The 27,223-nt window shown below is 49.7% G+C and overlaps 9 protein-coding genes across 9 annotated transcripts; 4 read left to right on the top strand and 5 right to left on the bottom strand.

Annotated features, from left to right (window-relative positions):
• Window positions 1–252: 252 nt before the first annotated feature.
• On the bottom strand, window positions 253–3,164 carry hmt1 (putative vacuolar ABC heavy metal transporter (Hmt1); the record flags this gene model as incomplete). Its single annotated transcript, XM_067620870.1, has 3 exons — window positions 253–1,546; window positions 1,604–2,712; window positions 2,808–3,164. The coding sequence occupies 3 exons, from the start codon at window positions 3,162–3,164 to the stop codon at window positions 253–255; spliced, it is 2,760 nt and encodes a 919-aa protein (XP_067480043.1).
• A 4,430-nt stretch (window positions 3,165–7,594) lies between these two features.
• Window positions 7,595–11,992, top strand: ASPBRDRAFT_195457 (WD repeat protein; the record flags this gene model as incomplete). Its single annotated transcript, XM_067620869.1, has 2 exons — window positions 7,595–7,824; window positions 8,149–11,992. The coding sequence occupies 2 exons, from the start codon at window positions 7,595–7,597 to the stop codon at window positions 11,990–11,992; spliced, it is 4,074 nt and encodes a 1,357-aa protein (XP_067480042.1).
• Window positions 11,993–12,325: 333 nt separating this feature from the next.
• On the bottom strand, window positions 12,326–14,501 carry ASPBRDRAFT_554376 (uncharacterized protein). Its single transcript, XM_067627387.1, has 3 exons — window positions 13,543–14,501; window positions 13,081–13,489; window positions 12,326–12,981 (listed from the first exon to the last, which is right to left on the bottom strand). The coding sequence occupies exons 1-3, from the start codon at window positions 14,446–14,448 to the stop codon at window positions 12,659–12,661; spliced, it is 1,638 nt and encodes a 545-aa protein (XP_067480041.1). The 5' UTR covers window positions 14,449–14,501; the 3' UTR covers window positions 12,326–12,658.
• Window positions 14,502–14,768: 267 nt separating this feature from the next.
• ASPBRDRAFT_195455 (splicing factor cactin) lies at window positions 14,769–16,653 on the top strand (the record flags this gene model as incomplete). The annotated part of the gene is made up of 5 exons (XM_067620868.1): window positions 14,769–15,272; window positions 15,337–15,804; window positions 15,855–16,481; window positions 16,543–16,575; window positions 16,636–16,653. 5 exons carry the CDS (start codon window positions 14,769–14,771, stop codon window positions 16,651–16,653), a joined length of 1,650 nt encoding a protein of 549 aa, XP_067480040.1.
• Window positions 16,654–16,816: 163 nt separating this feature from the next.
• On the top strand, window positions 16,817–17,551 carry ASPBRDRAFT_553268 (uncharacterized protein). The gene has a single exon (XM_067627372.1). The coding sequence runs from the start codon at window positions 16,915–16,917 to the stop codon at window positions 17,389–17,391; it is 477 nt and encodes a 158-aa protein (XP_067480039.1). The 5' UTR covers window positions 16,817–16,914; the 3' UTR covers window positions 17,392–17,551.
• Window positions 17,552–18,301: 750 nt separating this feature from the next.
• Window positions 18,302–19,817, top strand: ASPBRDRAFT_124074 (forkhead box transcription factor; the record flags this gene model as incomplete). The annotated part of the gene is made up of 2 exons (XM_067617660.1): window positions 18,302–19,099; window positions 19,182–19,817. The coding sequence occupies 2 exons, from the start codon at window positions 18,302–18,304 to the stop codon at window positions 19,815–19,817; spliced, it is 1,434 nt and encodes a 477-aa protein (XP_067480038.1).
• A 3,158-nt stretch (window positions 19,818–22,975) lies between these two features.
• Window positions 22,976–23,656, bottom strand: ASPBRDRAFT_42523 (uncharacterized protein). The gene has a single exon (XM_067624822.1). It carries the CDS (start codon window positions 23,237–23,239, stop codon window positions 23,075–23,077), a length of 165 nt encoding a protein of 54 aa, XP_067480037.1. The 5' UTR covers window positions 23,240–23,656; the 3' UTR covers window positions 22,976–23,074.
• Window positions 23,657–23,821: 165 nt separating this feature from the next.
• On the bottom strand, window positions 23,822–24,617 carry ASPBRDRAFT_553034 (uncharacterized protein). The gene has a single exon (XM_067627369.1). The coding sequence runs from the start codon at window positions 24,372–24,374 to the stop codon at window positions 23,874–23,876; it is 501 nt and encodes a 166-aa protein (XP_067480036.1). The 5' UTR covers window positions 24,375–24,617; the 3' UTR covers window positions 23,822–23,873.
• Window positions 24,618–26,282: 1,665 nt separating this feature from the next.
• ASPBRDRAFT_123977 (60S ribosomal protein eL34) lies at window positions 26,283–27,135 on the bottom strand (the record flags this gene model as incomplete). Its single annotated transcript, XM_067617651.1, has 4 exons — window positions 26,283–26,474; window positions 26,712–26,835; window positions 27,029–27,042; window positions 27,112–27,135. 4 exons carry the CDS (start codon window positions 27,133–27,135, stop codon window positions 26,283–26,285), a joined length of 354 nt encoding a protein of 117 aa, XP_067480035.1.
• Window positions 27,136–27,223: the final 88 nt, after the last annotated feature.

Genomic DNA, 27,223 nt, shown 5'->3' with positions numbered 1-27,223 from the left:
TACCGAAAAAGAAAAAAGGGGGCGAGGTTGAAGTTCGATATAGAATGACAAGTAAACAATGTGTCATGCAGTCGTGAGTGGCCTGGAATGCAATCACACTTAAGAGGTGCAATTACAGGGGAGAGATACTCCCGGGCTATCCGGTCAAACCCGAGAAAATGCTATCATCTCCCACCCCGTCATTCACAAGCGTTCAACGCGGGTGCAGAGACGTCTTCGTCTGCAGATAACTCGCTATACCCTACCAAGTGCTCACCGAGATGTCTCCTGTCCTTTGCGGCCATCGTCACCGGGTTTGTTGGCCGGCTTCCGGTCCTCGTCGGACTGACTGGAACTATCATCGGCGGCACCCGATGTGGATGCGCTACGCAAGCGTTGAGCGCGATCTTGAAGCACCTGGGCTTCCGCGGCGGCCCTCTGGGCGCGAATCTGTTTACGCCACATGCTGGCATAGCGGCCTTTCATTGCCAGCAGTTGATCGTGAGTGCCACTTTCGGCCACTCGGCCTTCATGCAAGACTACTATCCTGTCTGCCGTCGTGATGGTACTCAGGCGATGCGCAATGACAAGCATGGTCCGGCCACGGGAAAGGCTGGACAGCGCGCCCTGGATATGCTCCTCAGTTTCTGTGTCCAGCGCAGCAGTCGCTTCATCTAGGAGAATGATTCGTGGGTTCTTAAGAATGGTCCGAGCAATGGCAACCCGTTGCTTCTCTCCGCCGCTGAGCCGGAGACCGCGCTCACCAACCTTGGTGTTATATCCATCAGGGAAGGACATGATCTTGTCGTGGATGCTGGCAGCACGGCAAGCTTCATAGACCTCCTCATCCGTCGCGTCCTGGTTGGCATACTTCAAGTTGTACATCAATGTCTCATTGAAGAGCACCGTGTCCTGTGGCACCACTCCAATGTGTCTTCGGAGCGAGTCGATAGTGATACTCTCCACGTCGTGCCCATCTACACGGATACGGCCCCTCGTCGCGTTATAGAAGCGGAAGAGGAGACGGAATACAGTAGACTTTCCTCCGCCTGACTCACCCACCAGAGCTGTGGTCGTCCCGGGCTCGCAGCGGAACGTCAGCCCGTTCAAGGCTGGTTTCCGGGTGTCGTATGAGAACTCGACATTTTCAAACATGATATCACCCTTGCATACTGGCAGGGGCCTGGCGCTGGGCCGATCAACCACGGTGGGCTGTTCCCTGAACAGCTCCAGCAACCGCTCTGAGTTGATCATGGCTGACTGGATGGAACGGTAGAAGGTGCCGAAGAAGTTCAAGGGCCCTTGCAATTGGGCCATGTAGGTGAGGAGTGAAACAAACTGACCAACATCCCGCTGTCCTAACGATACCTGATAAGCCGCGATAAAGCATGCAATCAGCAAACCTAGCATGAAAACAGTGTTCTGCGATGTATTCAGCAGATTGAGTGAGAAAAGAACGTGGTATTCGGCCTTCTGGAAATCAGACACAGCATTTCTGTATCTGCCGAACTCATATTCCTCGGCGTTGAAATACTTGACGGTTTCATAGGAGACCATAGAATCGTTCCTGGCCATACTGTGAGCTTTGTAAAAGAAAGGTAAACTAGTCATGCCAAGCACTTACTTGACAGCGTCTTCTTGTCTGGACTTGTTGACCATCTCTCTACGGATTTCTGCTCGCCACTGTGCCATCCGCACGGTGACGTAAAGATAGCAGAAAGTGACGATGGTCACCACAAGCGCATAGTAAGCGTCCAGAAAGACCAGGAAGAAGACAATCGCAACACAAAGGTCCACCAACATTGGGACGACCTGGAAGGTGACTTGTTCAAGGAATGTATTGATCGAACTACCCTTGCTCAGGGCAGATAGCACCTCACCTGTCTTTTTCCCAAGATGGAAATCAAGACTCAGACCATGTACGTGCTCGAAAGCCGCAGTCGAAAGCTCCATGTAGGAGTACTGGCTCACAGGTATCCAGAGATTAGACCGCAAAGAACCAATGAGACCCTGGTTGCCCTGCAACCACCGGTAGAGAATGTAGAGACAGATGTTAAACCATGGGACTCGAAATTCGCCATCTTGTTTGGAGAGCATGTTGGTAATGACACCTGCCTGGTAAGGAACCAGCACATTGACGATGCGTTGCAGTACAATCAGCAAAAAGCAGATGACCACTACTATTTGCAGCCGACGGGATTTCGATGGCCATAGGTAGGGGAAGAACAGTGAATAACCGCTGAGATACTCCCACCAACTGGTTGACGGAACTGTAGTCGGGCGAACCCACGGGTCGGTGGGCTTGGAAGCCTGCGCGTGACCATTTGTGGAGCCATAAGCATTTCCATTCTCTGCGTGGTGCCCGTTGAGTAGTCCCGTGGTCTCATTGACCCCATTGACGTGACCTTGAGCTCTTTTGGAGTTAAAGTTGATCGTATGGAACATGTAGGACATGACCATAGCCATGAGGAACAGTACCCTGATACAGTTCAGGACTACCTCCGCTAACTCCCACGGCGTTATACCTTGTCTCAGACGACCACCAAAAGGGTTCCCAACCACAGGTTCGCGGTGTACGTCGGAATAGACGGAGAGAGAGGTTCCTAGAATACCCAGCTCAATCGGAACCGCTGCTAGCCAGGGAATGAATTGAGCGAAGGTTGGAGAGGGGTTTGTATCCAACAAGGAGACGAGTATGATCGCGTAGTCGAAGAATGAACCCACGACATAGATCTAGTATCATTAGCGACTACGTCCCTCCGGTTTCTCGAGGTTCCAACCCAGGCTTGGGTTAGAAATGAAAAGCTGAGGTGAGGCAGAGGACTTACCACCACTGATTGGCCACACCACCAGTGTTCCGATCTTGCAATCATGACATGGGCCACATTAAGGGCACCATCGGCAGCAATTGTCAGAAGAACCCCGACAGACAGCCACTTGAACAACAATTTTGTGCGTTCTGAGAACTTCTGTGGTGCCTTGATCACGGTCATTGTACTCCGGGACCGTTTGGGGAGTGGTCGCCCACCGGGGCCTGTGTGTACGGCATTGGCGTTCTTGTTCGCATTTCTAGCGGTAACAATGGAGCTGGCGATGAATGAGGCGACAAATATGAGGAGCAGGATGATGGGAGACGCGATGCGCAAATACGCCACCATATCGCGAGTTACGTGATGGTAACCCATGATGTGCAGTCCTCCCAATTGGCCGATCTAATATCAGTAGACCACTTAAGATCTTTCCATGACCCAGCGACCACCTTCTTCGATTTAGGCGTCGAAAACCGCAAGATGCGAAAGATCCGCAGATGTGAGATAACGGGAATATCTTGAATTAGGATGGGTAGGAGGCGAAAGCTGCTCCGAAAGCTGCTCCGGGATTTGGCGATCGAAGGAGCCAAAAGTTGTAATGGATTGGGGTGGATCGACAAACACGTGGGAAGAGTAGCCTCTTTTTCGATCTTCTATTAAGCTTAGGAATGGGGGAGAGATGTCTCTCTCTTTCTCTCTCTTAACCAAAAACGACAGACGGAATCAGAAAAGAGAACCGAAAAAGAAAAGAAAATGTCTCGCAAAGAAAAGAAACGGCAATGGAAGAGTAGGGGGGAGAAATAATAGAAAAAAAAAAAAGTTTTGTTCAATAAGTACAGGAGAAGAATACAGATAGGCTAATCCCGAAACTATAAGAAGGAGGAAAAGAACAAGATTCGGGAAAGACTTGCACCAGGGAAGATCAGGTATCAAGCAGGGAAAACAAAGAAGCCCCAGAAGGGAGGGGAGACCAGCGGAAGAGAGGGAGGGAGAGGGAAAGACGGAAGAAAGAAAAGAGCAGGAAGGGAAAGACAGGAAAAGAAGATAGCAAGAGGCAACACGCGAGAGGAAAGGATCGTTGGAGGATACAAATAGTAACTGGACGGTCGAGGAAGAATGACGGTGTGGATGCGAAAGCAGCAGTCGAGAACCCAGACTAGCCGGACCCAAAGCTACTCCAAGCTTGGTTGGCTTCGGAAGGCGAAAAATAGGAATCGGATCCAGCTGGACCAGAAGAAGGGGAAGCAAAGGGGAAACTAAAACAAAATACGATAAAATTAATTTCTTATATGAGGAAGAAGAAACAATCGAATCAAGATGATTTAAATCATAGGGACAGTCGCTCTTCTTTTCCTTTTTTACTTATCAACGGTCGGTTTGCTTTGCTTTGCTTTTTTCTCCCATCTCATTTCATTTTCTTTATTTTCTGAAATTCTTCGACGATGATCAGATGCAAAATCGGAGGTTTTTATTTTATGCCTCTTGCTTTTATTTTTTTCTTTTTTCTTTTCATCTTTTTCGTCATTTTCGTCCTTTTCGTTTTTTCTTCCCTTCCTGCTGTTCCTCCCCACCATTGCTTAAATGTTACGTGTCAAGGAGCAAGGTGTGGCTAAAACAACCCAAAGTAGATAAAATAAAATTCATGGGGGTTGGTTTTTCGTCTTTTTCTTTTTTCCAAAAGGCGGAGAAAAGGACGGTGTGCTGAAATGTATGATCAAACTACAGTGTTGTACGTAGCTGTTTGTCAGTCCCAGTAGGAGTGACTAGGTAGTTAACTAAGTACCTGCTGAGGTCTGTTCATGGCCATGTTCTCGGGTCGGGGTGGATTTGACCAAATGATTCGTGCCCAATGGGAACAGGGGTTGGAATGAAGGTTCGAGTCACTTTGGGGGAAGAAGGACCATTCGCCCGACGACAGTCACGAACTCTCAAGAAGCATTCAGGAAAGAATGGAAGCCTGTAAATGACTGGCTACTACTCCGTAGTACTCGGTAGAGTGCTAGACCACTAGCTGTGGGGCAATTAGAACCCAAGTCCTGGGGCTTGACTACATTGGAGCGAGACATACCCTGGTGCATACATCCATGATACTACTATACAGCTAACTACTAAATACCACTGCGTACTGCGATAGGGTTAACTATATACTACCCCCAGCCACTAGACACTCCGTACAGTAGCTACTAGTAGCTCGGACCTTGTGTGGGTGGAAGGGTTGAGATCGTTGTGTAACCCTCGATAGAAGAGAAAGAAGAAGAAGATATTGTAGATCCTTTCAGGGCTCAGATGGAGACGCACTTAATGAAAGGTAAAAGGGAAAAAAAAAATGAAAATGAAAATGAAAAAGAAAAGAAAAGAAAACAACTGAAATAGAAGGGAAAGGCCAACAGGAGGGGGGAAACTCAGGGCGTAAGGATAGTGTGGTCGTGACAGATCTCGATGGAGGAGGGCGAGGCGCAGATCGATGCGAGAGGTAACCCGCAGCGAACGAATGATGAAAGGCCTCGCCTGCAACAGCAAATAGCCGTCCGGGGATTCCCTGGAAAGCTGTTTGCTGGGATGCCTGAGCAGCTCCTTGAATGGCTGCTGGCCTGCTGAGAGACAAGAGAACACATCACTCCTGCTGCCCCCTTCCCACGATCTTACCGGTCCCCTTGGCTAGTATATATCAACATGGATCATTTTTGATTGATCGAGTCCTTTAAACATGCAGGAGGGATGATCTTTTGGTGCGTAGGTGGCTGACAGCTTCAGGGACGGTTTTACCAAAGGAAATGTGGTACGGTCGCTTTCTCCATGGTGGGCGAGAATTCCATCCAATTTACCCCGAAAGGTAAAGTAGACAACAGAAAGAACTTGAAGTGATGGTGGCATCTGGCACCTGGGACAGTTTAGTTTGGAAAACAACAGGGCGGAGAATTTCTTGCTTCAAAAGGCAACGCAACACCATGATCATGGTGTCCGTTATTATCACCCGACCAAAAGCCTTCCTCCCCCCTCTCCCCTCCTCCGCTGTATGACCCAGCAGTCGGTGGCTACAATGCGGGGAGGGCTGGAACCGATCATGTTCTTCAAGTTGAGGATGCATCGCCATTGCCATTTCGACGAGTCATTCCTGGTACTAGTCATTTTTAGCTTGTCCCACCCAGAAGTCCCGAGTGTCCGGATGATCTAAAACCGCGCCTGGAATGTACGGCCCTGGATGCGCCTCCCCCTCCACCCTCCCTAAAGTAAGACATGACATGACTACCACTGCCTATCGGTTTCATGGGGCTTGAGTAACTATTTTTCTGGTGTTGCATGGTAGAGCATCCGATAGGTGGATACTGCGAAATAAGCACGTTGCTGAGGGATGGTCAAACAACCCTCGACAGCTCCAGCTGTACGGAGTAGCCTCTCCCTCTCCCTCTCCCTCGCCTTCACTCACTCACACACACACTCTCTCTCTCTCCTCTTTAAGTACTGTCAAATGCCAGCAAGATAACCACCTTGTGAGTTAGTTGAGTCTTTGGTTGTCATGGAGCCGATCGAACCCATCCACCGTTGAATCCACACACCGCCTTGAAACCTGCATGCAGCTCGGATTTCCTCCAGCCTTTCCCAGTCTGCACCCGTCCATCCTTCCATTCATCCAGAACGGTTCTCCGAAACCAACCATTCGATTGCTTTGAATCCATGGTAACCTACTTGAGTAGCGTCAACCCGTCGATGGAGAGCTAAATGTTTGTCTGAACGGGCCCAATGCTGTACTTTTGACAAACCCCCTGCTTGGAGAGGGGCTGGACAAGTCTACTTTGACTTTGTGAGATATCAGCTGAACAGATCGAATTTGCAGAATTGCTTTTCTTTCTCTTCGTCTTTCTCCCTTCCGTTTTCTGGAATTCGCTGCTTGTCAATGTCAGATCTCGCTTCTCACTTTCTGATTCTGAAGGAGGATGGACGAAATTAGGAACCATAATGGAGCGAGTATGGCACGCTAAACCCACTCGGGAGCTGCACATCACGGGGTGTTGCCACGCTGGAGTGGGTTACCTAATAATACACTAGTCTAAAGTAGCTCCGAAACCGGACTAGACTCGATCGGGGGGGAAGAAAGGCCCGGATGGGAAATCGAGGTTCAGGTGTCAGTAACATCACCGTTGACCTACGGTTATACAACTTGTGGTTGTCGTTCTGTAGAGGTTATGGCATAATTGAAGAAAGCTCAAGCAGCGGTAGAACTATAATGTCAATGAATGCCAGTACATATCTGAATCCTGAGAGCTTTGATCAACCAAAGTATTAGTAACAGCTGACCAACTGATTAGTAGTTAACTGTGACGGTTTGCACCAAATATATATTTATTATATATGAGTAGAAGTGGTACTAGTAGTAACAATTTCCGGTTCATGTCCATCCCATTTGTTTTTTAATATAATTAGTATAAGTCTACTACTAGTAGTATAATTTCCACCGCATAGGTTACTTGCATAGTGCGGCTGCCCGAAATCATCTCCACTCGATTCTTTTTTCCGTGAGGGAATTGAGCTAGAAGTCACCAGTTCAACCTCATCACAACACAAACTACCGACCTTCCAGCCCATCCACATCCTCACCTCACCCAAACTCTGCCCACCCCTTTCCTTTTTTTCTCTTTTCCCTTTCCCCACCACCACCTCCATTAGCATCTTCTCCATTTTTTCAGCATCAAGTGTTGTACTGGTCATCGAAACCCATTCGTTCACCAGGATGGAGCCCCGATCTCTTTCGGGTTAACGTGTTCTGTGGCTGAGTGATCTCTTGACACACCTCCAGGCTGGCAATCATGTCCGACTTCTCACGATTGCCCGCCCGAGGCAGCTCCTCGCCAGCACCGCCGCCTCCCCCACCACCAGCTCCCGTGCAACAAAGTCACAAATATTCCAACCGCGCGGCCAGTGCTCTGGCAAGATTCGCCCAGCCCTTCTTCTCCGGGTCTCGACCTCCTAGTCCACATACAGCGGGAAGTCGTGCAGATTTGTCTGCTGGTCCCCGTTCAACAAGGTCCAAGTCATTGTATAGCTCACCTTTCCTCTTTCTTCTTTCCCCCCTCCTCTCATCTCATCCCATCCCTCCCTTAGCACACATACATAGTTACTCTTTATTAGCTACCCACTTTGTTTTATTCTACTAGCTGACTCCTCCCCTCCCTCCCCCAAACCCGCTTTGTCCCTTGCTTCTTTATCTGGCTCCCCTCCAGTTTCACCCGATTTGCCGCCTTTCATGCGCTGTTTATGCTAGATCATGCACCAACTTCATCCTGCGAGAATATTTGCAGACGAAATACTGGGAGTGGGAAAAGGGAGAAAACAAGAAATTGATCTCTAACGCTCTCACTAGACCTGGTGCATCCCAAACGGTTACCCATAAGACTGGTATCCCTATTGCCGCTCTAGACATCTCCCCGCAGCGGACACATGCAGTCATTGGCGGGAAGGAGATCTTGAAGACCATCCGCGTCTCGCCTGATCATTCATCCGAGGAATTCAATCTTCGCAATGCTATCATCAGTTATTCATCCACTCACCATGGTGGGAGCGGACTCTCCGCCCGGCATAAAGACCAGCTGACTGTGAGAGATGTCAAGTGGTCACATGGCGAGTATGACCAGATTATTGCCACGGCGGTGGCCAATGGCCGCATCGTCGTGTATGATCTGCGCCGAACTGGCTTGGAATGCTGCCGATTCCAGGGCCACAGCCGCCAGGTCCATCGCTTAGCCTTCAACCCGCACCATGCATCATGGCTTCTGTCGGGGAGTCAGGATTCTTCCATCCGAATGTGGGACTTGCGGACAGCTTCTGCGGAACGTGGCGTCTTGGTGTGTGGGAGCCTGGATTTGTTCCACGGTAACAGTGATGCCGTCCGGGATATCAGGTGGTCGCCAACCGACGGGGTCATGTTTGCAACTGCAACAGACAGTGGTGCGATACAACTGTGGGACTGTCGCAAATCAAGTGCTCCGTTGATGCGGATTACTGCCCATGACCGCCCGTGCTTCTCGGTTGACTGGCATCCTGATGGGAGGCACATCGTCAGCGGTGGTACGGATAGACAAGTCAAAGTCTGGGATTTCTCTTCCTCTGCCGAACGCAGACAGAAGCCGACTTTCCAGTTTCGGACCCCTCAGGCAGTCCTCAACGTCCGATGGCGTCCACCCTCGTGGGCTAGGGAGCCCGAGGGCTCTGGTGATTGGCAGTCTTCTCAAGTAGTGACATCTTACGACAAGGAAGACCCGCGAGTTCATCTTTGGGACCTCCGCCGGCCACACATACCGTTCCGCGAATTCGATCGGTATGATGCCCATGCTACTGACTTGCTCTGGCATTCCAAGGACCTGTTGTGGACAGTAGGTGAGGCAGGGGCTTTCACTCAAACCGATATCCGCTACGCGCCCCAGGTTATTAATCAACGCCCGACATGCTCGGTGGCTTGGAGTCCTAGCGGCGAAGTGCTAGCTTTCGCCCAGAAACGTCCCCAGCGTAGTACTCTAGGTCTCAGCACAACTGAGTTCGTGGGCCCTCAACAGGAAGAGAACAATAGCGGCGAGGTTTTGAGTCAAAGCCCTGCAGATGATATTCTCGATGAACCTTCGTTGGCTTCTATCCGCCATCGGCATAGCAAGTCGAGTACTGCTCGGCAGTCTAAATCCTTGGGCAGTACTCCGCCGAGTGTGGGGGATCTCATCCCTATTCTCCCACTAGAGAAGGTCCTGTCAAAGATGAAAACCCCCGAGGCACGCCAGATCGGAGCAGTCGGAAGCATTCCAGGGGCTACACTGGATCGAGATACCTTCCAATACTTGGCATCCCATTATTCTTCTTTGCTCGATGGTGCTGATGCTGTTCGCATGGATAAGTTATCGTCTATGCTCGAATCACTAAACCACAATGCACAGTGCTCGGAAGACGTTTCCCTGCTCAAACTAGCACAGACCTGGCGCATTATCAAGTTTGCTGTTGTCCAGGAGCTCGAGACCAGAGCAAGAGAGCAACGTCGCAGATTAGACAAGGGACCTCAAACCATGAAGAAGAAGTCTTCTAAGGAGGGTCCTGTGTCTGAAAAACCACGGGCGCTCGAAGATGGGAGGCAAGACAAATTGAAAACGCGGATGTTCAAGGGTGTGATGGAAAACGAAACGCTGAAGATTCCACTGACAGACTCCGAAAGCGCGTCAAATATGACGACGCCTCTTGCCCAACCATTGCCTGACTCCCCTCTCGGGTCTTTGGACAGCTCAACTTCGCATATGACATCTTTGAATGACACTACGGATATGAAGCCTCTTCCACCGTCGGTTCTCAGCTCTCATCAGGGCACCATGACTTCGAATGATTGGTCATCCATGTCGGACGTCGATCCACAATTAGTCCATCAAATGCAGCATCGTCAATCTGATGCAAGTGAAGATGTCCCTATTCCACCTGACAGTCTGCCTTCCGAGCCGGGACGCGCCTCGGTGCTTCAAGATACTGGGGACGACCAAAGGACTGCCCCTCGAGCCATCTCTGGCAGAGCAGATTGGCATTTGGAAGCGCTTGTGGGCGCTTCAAAGGGAACTTCTGAAGTAGACGAATACGATCAAAAAATGGAGGACAAAAAAGCGGCTATTCGCGACTATAGGAACTTTCCCAAGAAGGTTCTCTCCCTAGAATCTCCTATGGTGCCTATTAAACCACCAGGCTTCCACCGTCATGAATCATCGGAGAGCTTCCCTATGTTCTCAGCCTCAACAGAGAGCTCCCATCCGTCGAAATCAATGGCCACCTCGTTGTCTTCAGCAGCGAGACTGTATGGGCCTTGCGAGGATGAAGATAATGGCCAGGAAGCAGCTACTGCGGAGCCTAGTAACAGCTATGCTGAAGCCAAGGATCCAATCCCACGGGCTGCCTCTGTAAATGACAAAGGAACCCAGGGCTGTGAAACATTAGACGGTATCCCTGAGTCAGAGCATATACACCTCGAGCGACCGTCTAGCCCCCCTCCTCTTTTGAAAGAGAGTCGGCCCCTAAATGCTCTTGGTCGAGAGGATGAAGATCCAGCGCAGACCAACTCGACAGCCCCTGGTGAAACTAGTGAGCTGATGGGCGTGACTATTCCTGTCAGCCCTGACGTGACAACAAACAAACCCTGGAGCGTTGAGATGCTTTTTAAAGAAGCAATTCGACACTACCATAGTGGGAACCATGTGGACATTCAGTCTGCTGCACACTTGCTCCAGAAGTTGCGAATCCTATTCAAAGATTGCGAACAGATTCTTCCCGATCAGGAAGCAGAATACATTTTCAGAGCTTACAACGAGCAGTTGGTACGCCAGTCAATGTACGTAGAAGCTGCCGAGCTTCGACTGCTGTGTGTCCCGTCTTACCCAGCAGTCTACGAGTACGCGCAGGCGGATACTTTCATGAACGTGTTTTGTTTTACATGCAAACGTCCTTACGAAAACCCCAAAAGCGATAATACGCGTTGTTATCGTTGTAATACTCCCCAGGAGCCATGCGCTATCTGCATGAGCCTTGATCCGCCTCCTGAGTGGGTTGCAGAGCTCTCGAACGCATCCGCACATTCAACTCCAGAGCTAAACTCTGAGGCCGCATCGAACGCACTTTCATCATCACATTCTTCACTGAAAACCGAACCCATCCCGCAGAGTGAATTACAGCGTCTGGATAATTTTCTTTCCGATCCATCGCAGCGCCCTCGACCAAAAGGTTCCACACTCTGGACCTGGTGCCAGGGCTGTGGCCACGGGGGTCACTTGGCTTGCATAAGCACATGGTTAAATGATGTTTCCATCAGTGAAGGTGGCTGCGCTACTCCAGGATGCATGCACGATTGCGGCCCTGGCCCGCGTCGCGAACACAACCGCTCCGTACTGCTAGAGGAATCGAAGAGACGTGACACTGCCGGCCGAAAAGCTGGTGTGGGCTTCATCAAACGAGATACGTGGACCAAAGGCGAGAGCAGGGCCGTTGAGAAAGTTCGTGGCATGCTAGGCGTTGGTGCATCAGCTGGGAGCGCTTCCACAACAGCTACCACTGCCACGAGTGGTGGGCCTAGCGGGGCTTCCACTAGCACAATGTCGCCCAAGAAGGTTCGATTGATAACGCCCAGCGAGCAGGGTCAACCGCGTCGAAGTGGTCCGCGAACAAGTCTTGGAGGCATGGGTGGGCTCAGCGGCTAAGATAAGGGGCACTTTTTGTTTCCTCCCTAGATGTACTGCAAGCGATCCGAACTTTTTTCTTTTTTCATCTCTCTCTCTCTCTCTCTCTCTCTCTCTTTTCTTTTCTTTCATTTTTTTTTTTTTATCCTTTGCTTGAGTTCTGTTTATCCAGCCTGCCATTTTGCGCATTTGCAGATACCCGATCGTTGTCGGTTCTGGCGTCTCGGGGTGAAGTCTAGATTGCGGCGCCTTGGTATGTCTGATAGCGCGTGGTTGATGATCAGGTGGTACTAGTTATGTATGCTACATAGAATTAATGTCACATACCAGTGGATGCTATTTCAATACGCAAAATGAACTAGACTATCCTCCACCCTTTTGGTCCACCTCTTTTTGTTCCATCGTGACTACATAATAAAGCTCAGAAACCTAGGTACAGCGCTTCTCTTGTCCCTCCACAACATATACAGCACTCAGGCAATATGTCCAAAAATCTTCCTTGACCAAACACCATCTTCTCTCCAAGATAGACTTGGTATGTACATTAATTGTCACCTTGAAAGAACCGGGATACTAGTCCAAGCAATTCCCCTGAATGTCTTGTCATGAATAATCTTACCAAACAGACAACCACTAACCTATCCGCTGTCAGGTAGAGAGATGGATAGCTCCAGCATAGAAGAAGTTCTAAAACTTCCGCTTCTTCTTCACAGGCACCTTGCTCTTAGCTTCAAGCTGTCTCTTCAGCTCTTCACGCTTTCTGTCCGCTTTCTCCTCTTCTGTTTCCTCCTTCTCCGGCTCTGCGGGTTGTTCATCAAGAGCCGGTCCAGGAGATGGTGGCGCCGAGGACTGCGTTGCTGTTGCTGCTGGCGACGACGTAGCTTGTTTCTCTCTCTTTCGGCCACCTATCACTCCTAGACCGTGGGGTTTGGCTTGAGGTTTGCTCGATGATTCGGCTTCTGGGGGCGGCGAGGATGGTGGGGACGCTTGCTTTGCTTTGCCCTTGCCGCCTATTACGCCGAGCCCGCGGGGTTTTGTCTGGGGTTTACTGGATGATTCGGGTTTCGGTGATGGTGATGGTGAGGCTTGTTTTGCTTTTTTCTTGCCACCTATCATTCCCAGTCCGCGGGGCTTTGTCTGGCGGTTTGATGGTGGCGGTGATGGTGATGGAGAGGGATGATTGTCCTCGTCGTCTGTCTCGGAGGCTGTTTGATCACTGTCTGCCTGGAGTACGGGGCCCTTGCGAGATGGTATCGCTACGTCGACGTTTGCTGATGCAGGTGATGTCTGAGGCGATTCTGGTTGCGGTGGTTGCTTTCTGTTGCCTCCGATCGCTCCAAGGCCTCTACGCGCCTTTACGGGGGAAGAGCTTCGTGATGCTGGAGACTTCGCTGTGCTTGGTCCCCCATTCCCATCGTCAAGGTCGTCTTCACTTTCTGTTGCTGTTTCTTCGTCTGGCCCCGAAGAGGGCGTTCGGTGAATCGGCTGAGGTCTGAGTCTCGGAGGTGTCTCTTGTCGCTGAATGTGAATTGTGAATATAGGTCGATGCTTTTGATTGTAAAGTTACGTACCTCAAACTCGTCATCATCGTCATCGTCATCATCATCCTCTGTCTCCAAAGCACCGTCCGTAGTGTCCATATTTGTCGAGTCCTCCGGGGTCCTGGCATCTACAGCTTCGGTGTTATTATTAGCTGTGGACATTTTCCTCCACCATCCCTCTGATGGCGCGCTTAGATCTTCCAGGAACAGAAGATTATCGTCAAGGGTGGAATCTTCTGTTTCTTCCAGAATGGTGGATGCAAAACCGGTCTCAGACGTTATCGCGTTGTTCTCATCGAGCCAGGAATCCTCATCAAAAGGCCTCGCTCCACTAATATACTTGGCAGCCTGTGACTGTGTTGAGCCTTTGTGGCTGGCCCTGAGTCCGGGAATACCAGGGAAGATAGTGCTGAGATCAAGCCCGACAGCTTCGAGCTTATCAAATAGCTTTGACAGCAGCCAATCTTTCCTTTTAACGTGTTCAATCAAATCCCGCTGGCGCAACTCCCAACAAGCCTCAGCCTTGATCAGCGGGATAAGCAGTTGAGTAGTCGAGAAGCGCTGTTTCTCTCTAGACAGGTAGAAATTCCACTTCAAAGGCTCGAGTGGGGCCGGCAGGCTTGTGGAAGTGGTCAGGTGTAGAGTATCATTCTCTCGTCCACGCCTTAGCACCGTACTGGTTCCCGGTTCATGGTCTAGGGCCTCCTGTAACTTCTCCAGAAGTATATTGAACTGATCTATGTCTTGGCTGGGGTCAATTGTCGCATCATCTTCAACGGCTCTTCGCAGGATATGCTGGCGGTTAGGACGCTCGGACCAGATATACGTAAGATCGGTTAGGTACAACTCATATCCATCTCTGAAAAGCGTGTATCTATAAAGAAGAAGTGGCGCAGGCGCACTGTTTGATATGTGCAGTTTCTGCCACTTAGACATCTGGCGAGTGTCGCTTGCGGATGTTTTGATGGGTGGTTCCAGAGTAGATAGATGGAAAGGTGTGGGAAGCTCCTCCAGGCTCCCGCGGTGGATCACATGGAGCCGCTCGGGGCACGTGGCTGTTAGGGCAACTTTGCCGGTCGCTATACCTCCCATCCTGGGCGCGCGACCACCCGTTTCTCCAGGAAACTTGGAGAAACTATGTCAGGTCTCACTGTTCTAGGCCTGTTCACATCCATCTTTGCAATAGTTAACAGTCAATCTTTCTTTACTCACCGATACCTCTTATCTCTCGGAAAACACATTGAAAACGCGCCAAAATGTCATTTCGAATGCCCGATCGCACGGGTTCGAAGCGAAGTCGGTCTCGATCGCCCTCCTCGCGCCATCCCCAGAAAGCCCCGCGCAGATATGACGAAACCGATCGGTATCGCGAAAGGAGAGATGGAGATGAGCGGTCGTCACAAAGCCGACCTCGGAATATGAGGGATCAGGTGCGGCTCAATCAGCTTCAGGAAGACGAGCAAGTGCGCGAATGGGTGGCGCAAGAGGACCTTTTCGTTCTTAAGCAGGCGAAAAAGAAGGCAGAGATCAGAGTGAAGGAGGGCCGAGCAAAGCCAATTGATTGGCTCACTGTCACATTGCGGGTGATTGACCCAACAAGAAATCCCCTTGACGACGAGATTGCGGACTCGGAGCTTGATTTAGTAGATCCGGATGGTGTATTTGAGGGACTGTCCCAGGACCAGCTACTCGACTTAGAAAAGGATATCGACACATTCTTGAGTCTTGAGAACAATTCGCAGAACAGGGATTTCTGGAAGGTACGGCTCTTGCACTATAGCATGCTATTCGGGCTAGTCTACTAATTTATTGTCCTTCCTACAGACCATGAAAGTGATTTGTCGAGACCGTCAGAAGACCACCGCCCCCGAAGGACGTGCGCTTAGCTCTGTGGCCGCAGACATAAACAGACTATTGAGTCCTAAGTCCTACGAACAGCTCCAAAGTCTCGAGATACAGGTCAGGAAAAAGCTGGACTCCAACGAACCTATCGATACCGACTACTGGGAGGAGCTTTTGCGCAGCCTTACTGTTTGGAAGGCTCGGGCGAAGGTGAAGAAAGTCTTTCAAGCCGTCATAGACGAGAGAGTTCGTGGGTTGCGCAAACAGCAGTCCGAAGAAGCTGCGTCTGTGCGGGCAAAGCTGGCCCCTCTGGCGCCAGTTATCCAAGCAGCCTCAGATGCGGTTGACAGCGGGGACTACAGTGAACTCGACCCTGACCCGTTGCTTCAAATTCGGCCGGAAGATAAGGTTTTGGAGATAGTAGATGAAACTGCTTTCCTCAACCAAGTGGTAAGATGCACTCACTACCGCACAGTGTTGCAGGTGCTGACGCTTTGTAGGCTCGCGAGCGACAGAAGATTTTGAAGATGGGCTTTGTTCCTCTCCGTCAACGGCAGGCAGAAAAGCCATCGGCACTTCCCGTCAACCAAGCAACGGCCGCTCCAGTTGCCACAGCGTCAACTCGATTCTCGTCGATTCCCAATGAAGACTTTTCGCAGGCAACCAAGGCGCTCTATGAGCGAGAGTTAGCCAAGGGAGTCAGTGAAAATGAGGAGATCTTCACTGGTGAGGAAGCTGTGAGTACAACTTCCCAGCCACAATGGGCGAGCAAGTACCGGCCCCGCAAGCCACGGTACTTTAACCGTGTTCAAATGGGTTATGAGTGGAACAAATACAATCAGACTCATTATGACCATGACAATCCGCCCCCCAAAGTCGTGCAAGGGTACAAGTTCAATATCTTCTACCCTGACCTGATCGACAAGACAAAAGCGCCGACCTACCGCATCGAACGAGAGCATGGACGGAAGCGCGGACAATCCTTTGCAGCGGCCGGAGAGGAGGATACTTGTTTGATTCGTTTCATGGCCGGTCCACCGTACGAGGATATCGCCTTTCGAATCGTCGACAAGGAATGGGACTACAGTGCCAAGAGGGAAAGAGGATTCAAGAGTACATTTGATAAGGTATGTTCAGAGAAAAAGGAGGGAATTTTTTTAGTCGGAAAGAGTCTGACGGAGGGTCTAGGGAATTCTGCAACTACACTTTCAATTCAAACGAGTAAGTGCTTCCTGTCGCTCAGACCATTGCATGTGACATATGCTGATCATATTCCCCTAGATTTACTACCGGAAGTAACGGCTGTCGCTCGAAGGATTCATACTGGACCACTATCATGTACAGAGTGGTTGGGATGGGACTGACGATCTCAAGGTTCCACCGGGCTCGGGGACCGTCGTCCCGTCACCGTTCCCGCCTACCGCAGAGATCAACCTTATTGGGCTGGAAACTTTAACCACCTCCTACGGCATTGGATCCCATCTCGGCCAAGCTAGGATATATCATATTGATACCTATGAAACCACATATTATCGGACGTCGCAGATCAAAGTTTCCCACATGTGCGTAGCGGGCCATGCTTATTTGAACCGCATTCCCTCATCTGTCTCTCATTGTGTCTCTCGATTTCGCCCCTTGGAACCCACCACCTTTTCCCAAGCTTTTTCGATCAGTAGCCTCGACATCTGGGGACTGTCGGCCTGCCGATCGAATGGATTTGAGTGCCATAAATGTCTTACTTTATTCCTAAATAGCCTGGTCTGGCATGATTCGCATTGCCTCCACGGACGAAGAAAAGGCCGCAACCGTGGTGCGGCTTTTCCAAGATGTCAAACCATGACACCCTGCTGCATGTTACTCTCAGGGTTCCGGCTGGTCGGGGAAACGGGAATCGACTGGAATATCTGCATATCATTACTCTTTAGTCTTCTGATTTCCAAGGCGTTGATGGCTCTTGTCAAGAAAGTGGTCCAATGGCAAGTCCTCAGGAGTTCTCCACCCGCCCTTTGTTCAGTCGGTCGTGGGTTAGTGCGATAATCGCAGGATTTCTGCAGGTGGCCGCCATTCAGAAAGCTACCCACTCCAACCCTCGTCGGTCCAGCGTTGTAGCCCACCAAAGTACGGCCATGACAGGCCCCCTGTAAGCACCAGATTCAATCGCTTTCTAGGCCCACTGAGTTCATTGGCTACAGCTGCACTGCTAGACCGCTGTTCCACAACCTGATGGCGATTCCCGGTAGGAACGAAGCTGCTCCGGCCAGAACCTCCCCCAGAGCACATGCTACTAGAGACAGACGGGCTTTTTTTATTTTATTTTATTTTATTTTATTCTCTTTTCCCCTTTCAATTTTGTCTAGTTATTTTCTAATCTTTTGAATTTTTTTTTCTGCCCTTTTGATTCTTGTCCTTTTTGTTTCCAAAGTATTTCCCTTTTCTCCTTCTAATTGTTCAGGTCTTTTTTCTTTCTTCGTTCCCGGGTCATATTTCGCTATTTCCCCCGATTTCCGTTGCTTTTGCTGCTTCTGGGGTTCGTCGGGCAAACCCCCTGCCTCCATAATATACATCGAGCCACGGTTGTTTGTCAGGGAAATGCATCGTGCTGGCTGGCTTCGTGCAGCAAGGAAGAAGGAGGGAGAACCAGAAAAAGAAAAGAAAAGGGAAGAATATCTTATGAGCTGGCATTCCTTTTGCCTCACAGCTTCCCAGTGAACTATAGAGTCTCCTCGTCCTGAGTGGTCACACGTCGTTATTATATTTATTTTCTAGCCAACCCCTCGTGCTTGACCTCCCCTTCTCACAGGGCTTTCTTCACCAACCTGGCACGTTTTGTGTTTCCTCGCTTCCCTTTATTACTCTTATCCTCCTGGTATTAATCTCCAGGCACTACCTTGTTGGGCCAGCGCTTTTGAAACGCATTGTGAGACGTTTGAGTCTTTGTGAGGACGACATGGATCGTTACTACCCCCCTCATGGCTTACCCTCGGATTCACTTCCATTTGGCCGTGGGCTTGGTGATTTCACCAGACAAACAGAGACCCCTCCCGCTTCCGTCTCGGTTGGCGTTCGTTTGGACCCTTCTCACCATCGTGATCCCTGTTCGGTAATCGGGAACTGGACGTGTCCCAGCTCTTCAAGCCCTGGAGAGCCGATGTTACTGTCTCCTCAGCACCAATATCCATGGAAGATGGCGCTGCCCCCGTCACTTCCTGCTCCGACTTCTCTACCGGAACGAGCGCTGCCTCGATTACTTCCATCTCATCGCCTTGAGACAACTGCCAGACCATCCTCGTTGGCGGCAGCTGGGGCCTCCAGGACGAGACCACTTAAGCCCGAACTACGGCGTCGCGATGACAGCAGAGCACCGACAGACAGGTTACGTGAGCCAGGCTCCATCTCATCATGCTCGCATGAAACTACTTCTTCTTCTTCTTCTCGCACGTCGTCGGGGGTGTCACGGTCAGATGCTTGTGAAACGGCTTGTCCTACAGCGAGCTTGCCACCACCGTCACCAGCTGTCTCGGCGCTAGCCCACCCTTCGCTGAAGCTGGAAACGCCGGACTCTCCCGAGAGTATTGATGATAAACCTTACTCTAAACTTATCGAAATGGCCCTCAAGACCAATCCAGAGAAGAAGTTGTCCCTGCAAGGGATTTACAATTGGTTTGAGCAGAACACAGCAAAGGGGAGAGACCTCAGCTCGAAAGGCTGGCAAAACAGTGTACGGCATAACTTGTCCATGAACGCAGTGAGTCCGCCCTGATCTTTCCCCCCTCCTTGTTTACTTTCTCAATTGTTACTGCATGCTGAGACACATCACTACACTATAGGGGTTTGAGGCAGTCCGGGAAGAACCGATACCTGGAAAGAAAGCTGTGAACTACTGGCGCCTAACCAACGAAGCCATCAAAAACGGCGTCCAATCCACCACGCGGTACCGGAAGCAGGCGAGTGACAGAAAGGCTGTGAGCTCGGATCCACCGGCGCCTCAACGCCAGCGATTCGGGGCTAAAGGAGGGAAAGCTACTGAAGTCAAATCAAGGTTTCGTGGGCGGATGGGCGAGGACGAGTTGCCCAAAGGCCGATACCATCCCTGGGTGATATCACGACCGCGACCGACAAAGAATGTGTTCACTCATTACAATACCACAGCAGGAACATTGACGGGGATTACAGTAATGTCACCTTTCCAAGTCGCAGGACTGACCACGTCGGGGACTCGCTTATCCAGCGAGCCATTCGATTTGGGGAGCGTTGTTGGCTGCGCAGATCCCGCTCCATGTCCTCCCCTTTTTTGCGACATGGCGGGACCAGGGCCCGACTGTGTTGCGTTGGACTCTGGCTTTCTCGGCTGGGGAGCAGCCGTCCATTCATTTCCTACTGGTTTACTAGGTGGCCCCGGAATCTCCACGGATCTCCAGATGGGAGTAAAGCATGAGCTCGGTGCAACAACACTAGATCGATAGAAGAGTATGCCTGACTTGCATTTGTGGGTGTATTGTACGTGATTGATTGTCTGGCTTGGGGTTGGGCGATGCATTGTCCCCGTATCAGGATTTCGATTCCTCCTCTCTCTCTTACTCTTAATATTTCCTTTATTATTTCTATTATTATTACCCCCATCTCGATCAGATTTTCTTTTCCTATTTACATGACTTACTATGATCTTAATTTATATGTAAACTCGTCGCTGTTTTCTCATTACCCACCCTGGTCCCAAGTAATAATGTGCCGTCCTTCATTGGTCATGGATACGAATAGTCCACTGTGGGCCTCATATAAAGTATGCGAAATGCGAAGAGATGTGGCGTTTAAAATGTCTCAACCTTTTTCTTTTCTTTTTAAAGTTTCTATTTTGGGTTTCTCATTCTTTTTCTGTTTCCCGCTAAGACAATCCGAGCCTGGTATGGTGGATAGGTAGTAGTGAGATGAACGAGGAATAAGAAAATGGTGACTGGGGGAAGGAAGATAACTAGTATGCACGCCATGATGCTGACACCAACCGTGATAAATCTATGATCGCCTATAAGGCGAATGCACGCATAGCGAGAAGTAGCTGAGGAGTTGAAGACATGAACGACTTGGATCAACCGGACCCCGACACAAATGCCGCTATTTCTGTATGGCTTGTCGACTAGCTGCAGACTGATCTCATGTCAACGTCGAGGCAGCACGAATCACGAGCTGTTTGTTGGGCTTCAGGGCGACTATGGGCATCTCCCCTCCCCTTCAGGCTGCCAGATAGACAGAAAGGAGAAGTCTGGTAGCTCATCTGCATGCCCTGCATGCAGGCAGCATCTCCGGCGTATCTTGGTTCTTCCACCCTTCCGCCTTTCTTTTCGGCACCAGTACTTTTTTCGCCAAATTTTCTTTTCTTTTTCTTATAGTTGATCGCTGATGCTCCCCGTCGCTTTTGCCCGTTTTTCCCTCTTTCCCTCCTCCTCCTCCCTCCCTCTTCCAATTTCGGGATGGGTGCCCAAGGGATCTACTAGTTTCCACGCCAAATCGCTCCTCCAAATCTGCTTATGCCCCTCCTTCCTCTTCCCCTCCCCACGGACTAGACGCGATCTAAGTCTTCCGTCCCTTGTCACTTGCTTAGCGACCGCCACCATCTCCTCCTCATCTCCTCGCTACCAGCGACTCATAAATGTGTACAGGACTATCATCCGAAAGAACATGTCAGCCTTAGACGCTCTTATTCGATGGAAGAACGAGCCGTCATCCTCTGCTTCCACTCAGGAAGCGTGACGCGGCAGGTCTGCAATGGTCTTGTCCTTCAATCTCTCGTGATTGATCTTCATCCTTACCCACGCGCCCACTTTCTGATCTAATTGGACCAGTAGTAGGTTATCATCATCTATTCTTGCCAGTGGCACGATTCTGACCTGATTAGTACCTGACAGGCAGCGCCCTAGCTTCGGTTGCTGCACTTTCTTTTCCCTCTTTCGAATTGCCTCTCCCCCCCCCAGTTGCTTACTGTTCTTAGCAAGGGTAGAAATTACAGAGGTGTCAATTTCAACACCAGCAAAATCTACTCCGTACGCATTGCAAGTATTCTGACAGCATAGCTACTGGCTTAGCTTCATGTCTAGTGCGCGAATTTCTCCCACACCCCGGCCGTCAGTCTCCATATTTCGGAACGGGTAGCCAACGAGCAGAATAGGAATGGGTTAAGAGTTGAAACAATAAGCAAGACTAAGGATCCGAACCACCGAGTGTTCGCTCAATGAGACACGGCCGTCCCCCAAGGAACCCATGTTGCCAAGAATACTGCAGGATGGGAATGACTGGACCTACGAGGTTACGAAGGCACTAAAGTAGCATGCCTGCTTAGCTACAACTAGTCGCTGTATGACAGTCGCAGACGTGTGGAGTCGTTGCGAGGATATCGATTAGGGTGAAATCTCACCCTGCGCCTCAGGGAGAAGGTACCTAGCATGACAACGCCCGCCAGTCATGCAGGCTTAATGTCATGTCCCACTCTAGCAGATGCATGAGGTTTCTTCCTGCAGACGGAGGAAGTCTAGATCTCAGTGGCGGGACTCTTCCGAGGGTCAACCCAGCGCGATTGAAGTGATCCATCGTGACCAAACTATCTGGTCGGTTATCGCTCTAAGTGTGCGGAGCGCACACCTTTCCGCTCAGGAGTCAAAAGCTACCTACCTATCAAATATGAAGACCGACATCGACTGTCTCCTCATCCCGCATACATCCGGCTGCGCTACCTTTTACTCGCTTAGGAGTAGCGCCCTTCTGCGATATCCCCCGAGGAACGCCGGGACTACTCCGTAGATCGCTGTGGTCCTCTGACTTTACAAGGTGTTCCCTGGTTTTGCATTCCCTTTTCGACCCCTCTTGTTTTGGTTTTGCTTTTTCGCTTCTTCTCCGTTGTCTTGGTTTCCCGTCTTCCTTCTCATTTCCGGTGTGGTGCACCTTCCCCTTCAGCCATCTTTCACATCAGTGGGTATCCAAGGCGGCTATTAAACTTTGAACTTGCGCGCCCGACTTTTGTAACTCGATGCAACAGCGCGCAAAAAGTACCTTCTGGCCCCATAGCCCCCTTCAATCTTGGGTTTCCATTTTGCTTTACGTTAATGTAAATTTTGACTTTCGAAAACGGGCCGCGCCGAATGTTTAAGGCTAATCGGCAACAGTTCGGTGCCCACCGCATGGACGGTCGGATGGAATGCATCCGCAAGTGAGCACTATGCTTAAGCACGCTTGGGCCATGTAAGGGAGTATGTCAACTGGCACGTTGGCGAGTAGATTAGCCACGACGCTGGGTTGACGTCTAGAACCGCATCAGACCGGGACGCTCTGACATACTATCACGAATGACTGCCTCTGCATACTGGCTCTCACATGGTCTTCGTATCACCAACATGGCTGCCGAGATGCGAGAAACATATTTACTAAGAGATGACTAGCGAGCCATCGGCCACAGGATCAATGAGATTGTCCCCACTGATGGGAATAGTTAGTGCCAGTTATGTTCTCTAGTAAGAAGGCCACGAATCCCCCCAATCCCTGATAGCATCAGCAAGTTGAATCAGCAGTTGGACGCCACAGAAGAAACCCCCTCTCACAGGCATCCACTCTCCTTTCCGAGTGTTTACGATCCCTTGCCGCTCTCTTCACCAATCGGCCATTTGGCCAATGACAGCAGTTGTGACCATTGAAAGGCCACAATGCGATTCAAATACTTGATAATTGCATACCCATATTACTCGCACTGAATTGGGGATTTGACACAGCGGGATCCAATCATAAGAACCGTTGAAGATATAGGATGACAATAATATCCGATCGAGTCAGATGTAAGTAGTTGCCTTCTCTGCCTTCTCAGTTCTACATCAGACATTGCCAGGATGTATCCTCTATCTTGCATGAAGTGTGGCTCATCCCAAACCCGTGCCTTTCCATCAGCTGGGTCATAACGGTGTGATACCTGCCAATCCCTCCAAATCCGATTAATCTACACCATGCTACTTGATACTTTAGCGTCGTGATAGACAACGATAATATCCCTTCAAATTTTAGGGTTACTTAACCACGAGACGATATCTGATTCAAGACCGTCACAGCAGCGGCTAAGGTTGGTGTCACCCTCAGCACATGCCAGATGAGCCAAGCGACTGAGCCAAAGAAGCTTGCTGAGCGTGTCGCTGTATGTATCTGTCGGGCCAGGCTGGGTTGGGTAGAACTCCAATACACAAATCAATTTGCACTTAGATTAATATTACCATCTCACTATAATGAGAGATGGATTGCAATCCGGACTCCCCACGGATCTGGTTCTCTCACCAATACTTTCTATTCCTTTGTTTGGTCATTTTCCTATCACCCCGATTCAACAAAAGGAAAGCATATCATCATCAACCATACACACGTAAACACGGCACCCAGTGATACGAGGTGACAGGATGCGGAATGGTACATGGGATGGCATGGATGAGCCAGAGAGGATATAAGGCAAGGTGGCAGACGGAGTCATCTCCAGTGTCACATGTGACCTTTTTCCCTCATGATCCCTTCGAATAATTTCGGAACGTCAAAATAGAATGAATGAGCACTAACGCAGGGTGAAGGCAGTCAGTTAAAGTTGGTCTGACAGTTGCGTTGTTGTTGTTGTTGTTGCTGCTGCTGCTAACACTCGATTGGAGCTCAGCAATCCAAGGATTCAGCCCAGATAGCTGGTATATCTTCCAGTCAAACAATAGCAACAGCAACAACAACATAATCATCATCATCATCATCATCATCATCATCAAGCACTCCCTACTAAATATAGTACATGTTAACCTATTTTGCCACGATTCTGGCTCCAGGTTGATGCCCACCTGCTTACCGCATTTCGTTCCACTGACAGATGGGCTCAGGAAACACCACCACAGCAAAATAACACAACGACAGCAGCAGTAGCCGCAGGGTGGATTCCCTTCATGTCGGATGATCAACCGAATCCCGAACGACCGCTGGCTAACGCGCCTGTCCAAACTGTCATTCATGTCAGTCAGCTGCATGCCATCTGCAGGCGAACAGGGGTCCAGGATTATTTCAATAGTGGCCAGACTAAATGTGCGAATCTGTCATCATGATGTATGATGCATGAATTTATTCTTTTTGCCGCCAGAATTTCTTATGGGGGGAGGATATAATGAAACAACAATCCATTATTCGATTTTGTTGACTGCTAATTAAGTGCTTACGGGGTCACCCATCACCTTTTCGCACACATCGGAAACAAAGACAATCCGAGTATTGCGAAAGATAAGAGACTATGAGTAGGGATTTAAAGATGGACTGGAGGGGGGGGGGGGCGCATTACTAAGTTACGGTCTAGGATACTGGTAAAATACTACCATATGATAATCACTCATTGTATATATATTTCCCCTTTCTCCGATGGGACTTTACCTCCTCCCCACGGTTCGAATTACTCACCTCATCTTAGACATGTACTTACTACCCACGGGCCTACTGACTTCCTAGTGTATGTATTATGTAGTGCTACGCTTGCGCTGGATTGTGCCCAGACAGCCCAGACAGCACAAGACAAGACAAACCACAGCCTATGAAACTAAGTACCACCTGCACCACCACCATTATGTTTGCTTGTCTGCCTGTGCCAATCTGCCAGCTACCTACTTTAGTAACCAACTGAACCTGCAGTGCCAATTCCAAGGCACTCAACTCTCGGGTTTCACAACACAACCAAGGCATCTGGTCCTTCTAACCATTTTTCCTTTACCCCCCTCCTGAACCAGGTGCCCGGAGTCATAACATCCTCGGGGGCGGTGTTGGTGTTGAGGTTCAATTATTTGCTTCTTTATTCATTGTCCATTGGCCAATTTCCCAATCATTGTTTGTGTTTGCCTTCAGCCTCCCCTCCTTTCTTCCCTTTACTATACCTTATGAGTCTGGGAGATGTCCGAAGTCGGCCGATATGTGTAAGCCAAGGTAGATAGGTAGGTAGGTAGGTAGGTACTTATGTCTCACATATAAGTATAATAACAATATTAACATGATTTTTAGTAAGAAAGACGCAACCTCCATGAAAATTACTAGATCCCTTATCCTGGTTGACTGAGGTACTTTGGACACACGTCCGGAGTGGTTTCACACACTCCGAGGGGTTTAACGTTCGTTATGCCATCGGTTCCGCTTTCGGTTGGTTGTGCAGAGAACAATTGATTGACTTACTATTGATGTATCAAGCTATGGACTTTAGTAGGTAGTCTCCTGGGACAGGTCTATCTATCTACCATGTTCTTGGAGAACAAGTTCTTTTTCTACTTGATTGATAGATATTGCGGAAGCTGTATGCTGTCTGCTTGAGTTGGAAGGCTGGATTTAATCAACGTACTCGGTGGTAGAAGTTGCTCTGTCACTACTATCACGACTTGTTTCAGATCGCTGCAGATAGTAGTGGTTTATTAGTGGTTTATCAAGGTGTCTGGGGAAGGATTCTGTTTGGGTATAATTGGTTTGTAGTCTATAGTTCATGCCCGGTGCCTTTTTCTTGTACGGAGGTGTGGTCAATTTCTGGAACTGGGGTCAACTCCTTCGGTGTATGCACCAAACCAGATCGGACTCAGCCAAATGGCTAGTAAATGAACAGATGTACGGGGGTTGAGATAATTGGGACGAATCTACAGTGCGATGCGACTGACACGATCCACATCGGAATTCTGGGATAGAGAACCGGCAAACGGGAGAAAGGCGAGGAGTGAAAAAAATGGAAATTCATTTCATGAATAGAAAATTCATTCATTGGGATCACGACCCGTACATATTACCCCGTCGTGTCTTTTTTTAGCCGCCGTTCTTGTTCATTGAGGAAGAACCATAAACCGAGCCAAATTTTTAAAAATTTTCCATATTCGCTCCTCTAATCACAAAAAACACCATTTATTGATATGATGATGCATTTAGCGCTTGCCGGCAGCCTTCTCCTGAGACTCCTTGAGGACCTTCTTGACGATCTTCTGCTCCTCAATCAGGAAAGCACGGACAATGCGGTCCTTGACGCAACCAGCGCAGCGGGAACCACCGTAGGCGCGGCTGACGTTCTTCTTGGGGCGAGAGATCTGAGCGTACTCGCGGGGGCGGAGGGCGGGGACCTATATCGGTGAAACGATGACTATCAGCCTTTTTTTGTTCTCTTCATGCCTCCTTTTTATTGTCTCGCGAGTGGTGGTGGCGCTGAATGTTGCCGTTTCATTGTGCGTTGGTCAAAGCGATCGTCCACGCACACACATCCCCTATCCATCATCCACCTTGCAGCCCGTTCACACACCACCACCACCACCACCACCACCACCACTATCATTTAACATGAATAACTCGGGAGCACTCACACCAGGGAGCTTGATGCCACAGTCACCGCACTTGGGAGCAGTGCCCTTCTTCTTGATGTGAAGGTAACGGAGCTCACCGCCGGGGGTCTTGATGATGCGGACCTGGTTGGACCGCGTGTTGTACCTGAAGAACAAAATCCATCAATACCCTATTCACGAATATCTCGGCGTGTATATAAAATTCAAGAGCAAAGCAGTTCGTTCATCGCATCGAAATCGGACAAATCGTAATTGCACCGTAGCGACCGACAGAAAAAAATTTTGGTGAAAGTATCCAAGGCACGAGGGGAAGAAACACAGGGAAAATTCAAACGTACGGGTTCCGGCGGCGCTGCAGAGAAAAAGAACAATATATCAGTATTCCATTTCATATAATATCCAGAGATTCAAATATACTCACGTATTGGAGTCTGTTGTTCGCCATTTTGTCTGTCCTTGAACCTCTAGGTCGGTGGTCTCAAGAGATTGGCGGCGGCGTCGTCGGTTGTCGTCGTTGACCTCGTAGAATTCTC

This window comes from Aspergillus brasiliensis (assembly GCF_001889945.1).
Source record: "Aspergillus brasiliensis CBS 101740 unplaced genomic scaffold ASPBRscaffold_5, whole genome shotgun sequence".
Lineage (NCBI taxonomy): Eukaryota > Fungi > Ascomycota > Eurotiomycetes > Eurotiales > Aspergillaceae > Aspergillus > Aspergillus brasiliensis.
The sequence above is the reverse complement of the archived record's forward strand: the minus strand, read 5'-3'. Positions and strand labels throughout refer to the sequence as shown.

What these genes read in the sequence shown, in the direction of transcription:
- ASPBRDRAFT_554376 (XM_067627387.1), bottom strand. Translation starts at nt 14,448, where the DNA reads ATGTCTAAGTGGCAGAAACTGCACATATCAAACAGTGCGCCTGCGCCA. An exon ending in ACGATGATGACGAGTTTGAG is followed by an intron (nt 13,490 to 13,542) that starts GTACGTAACTTT and finishes ATTCACATTCAG; the next exon opens with CGACAAGAGACACCTCCGAG. An exon ending in CCGCGGACTGGGAATGATAG is followed by an intron (nt 12,982 to 13,080) that starts GTGGCAAGAAAA and finishes TCGGCGTAATAG; the next exon opens with GCGGCAAGGGCAAAGCAAAG.
- ASPBRDRAFT_553268 (XM_067627372.1), top strand. Translation starts at nt 16,915, where the DNA reads ATGTGCGTAGCGGGCCATGCTTATTTGAACCGCATTCCCTCATCTGTC.
- ASPBRDRAFT_42523 (XM_067624822.1), bottom strand. Translation starts at nt 23,239, where the DNA reads ATGCAAGATAGAGGATACATCCTGGCAATGTCTGATGTAGAACTGAGA.
- ASPBRDRAFT_553034 (XM_067627369.1), bottom strand. Translation starts at nt 24,374, where the DNA reads ATGCAGCTGACTGACATGAATGACAGTTTGGACAGGCGCGTTAGCCAG.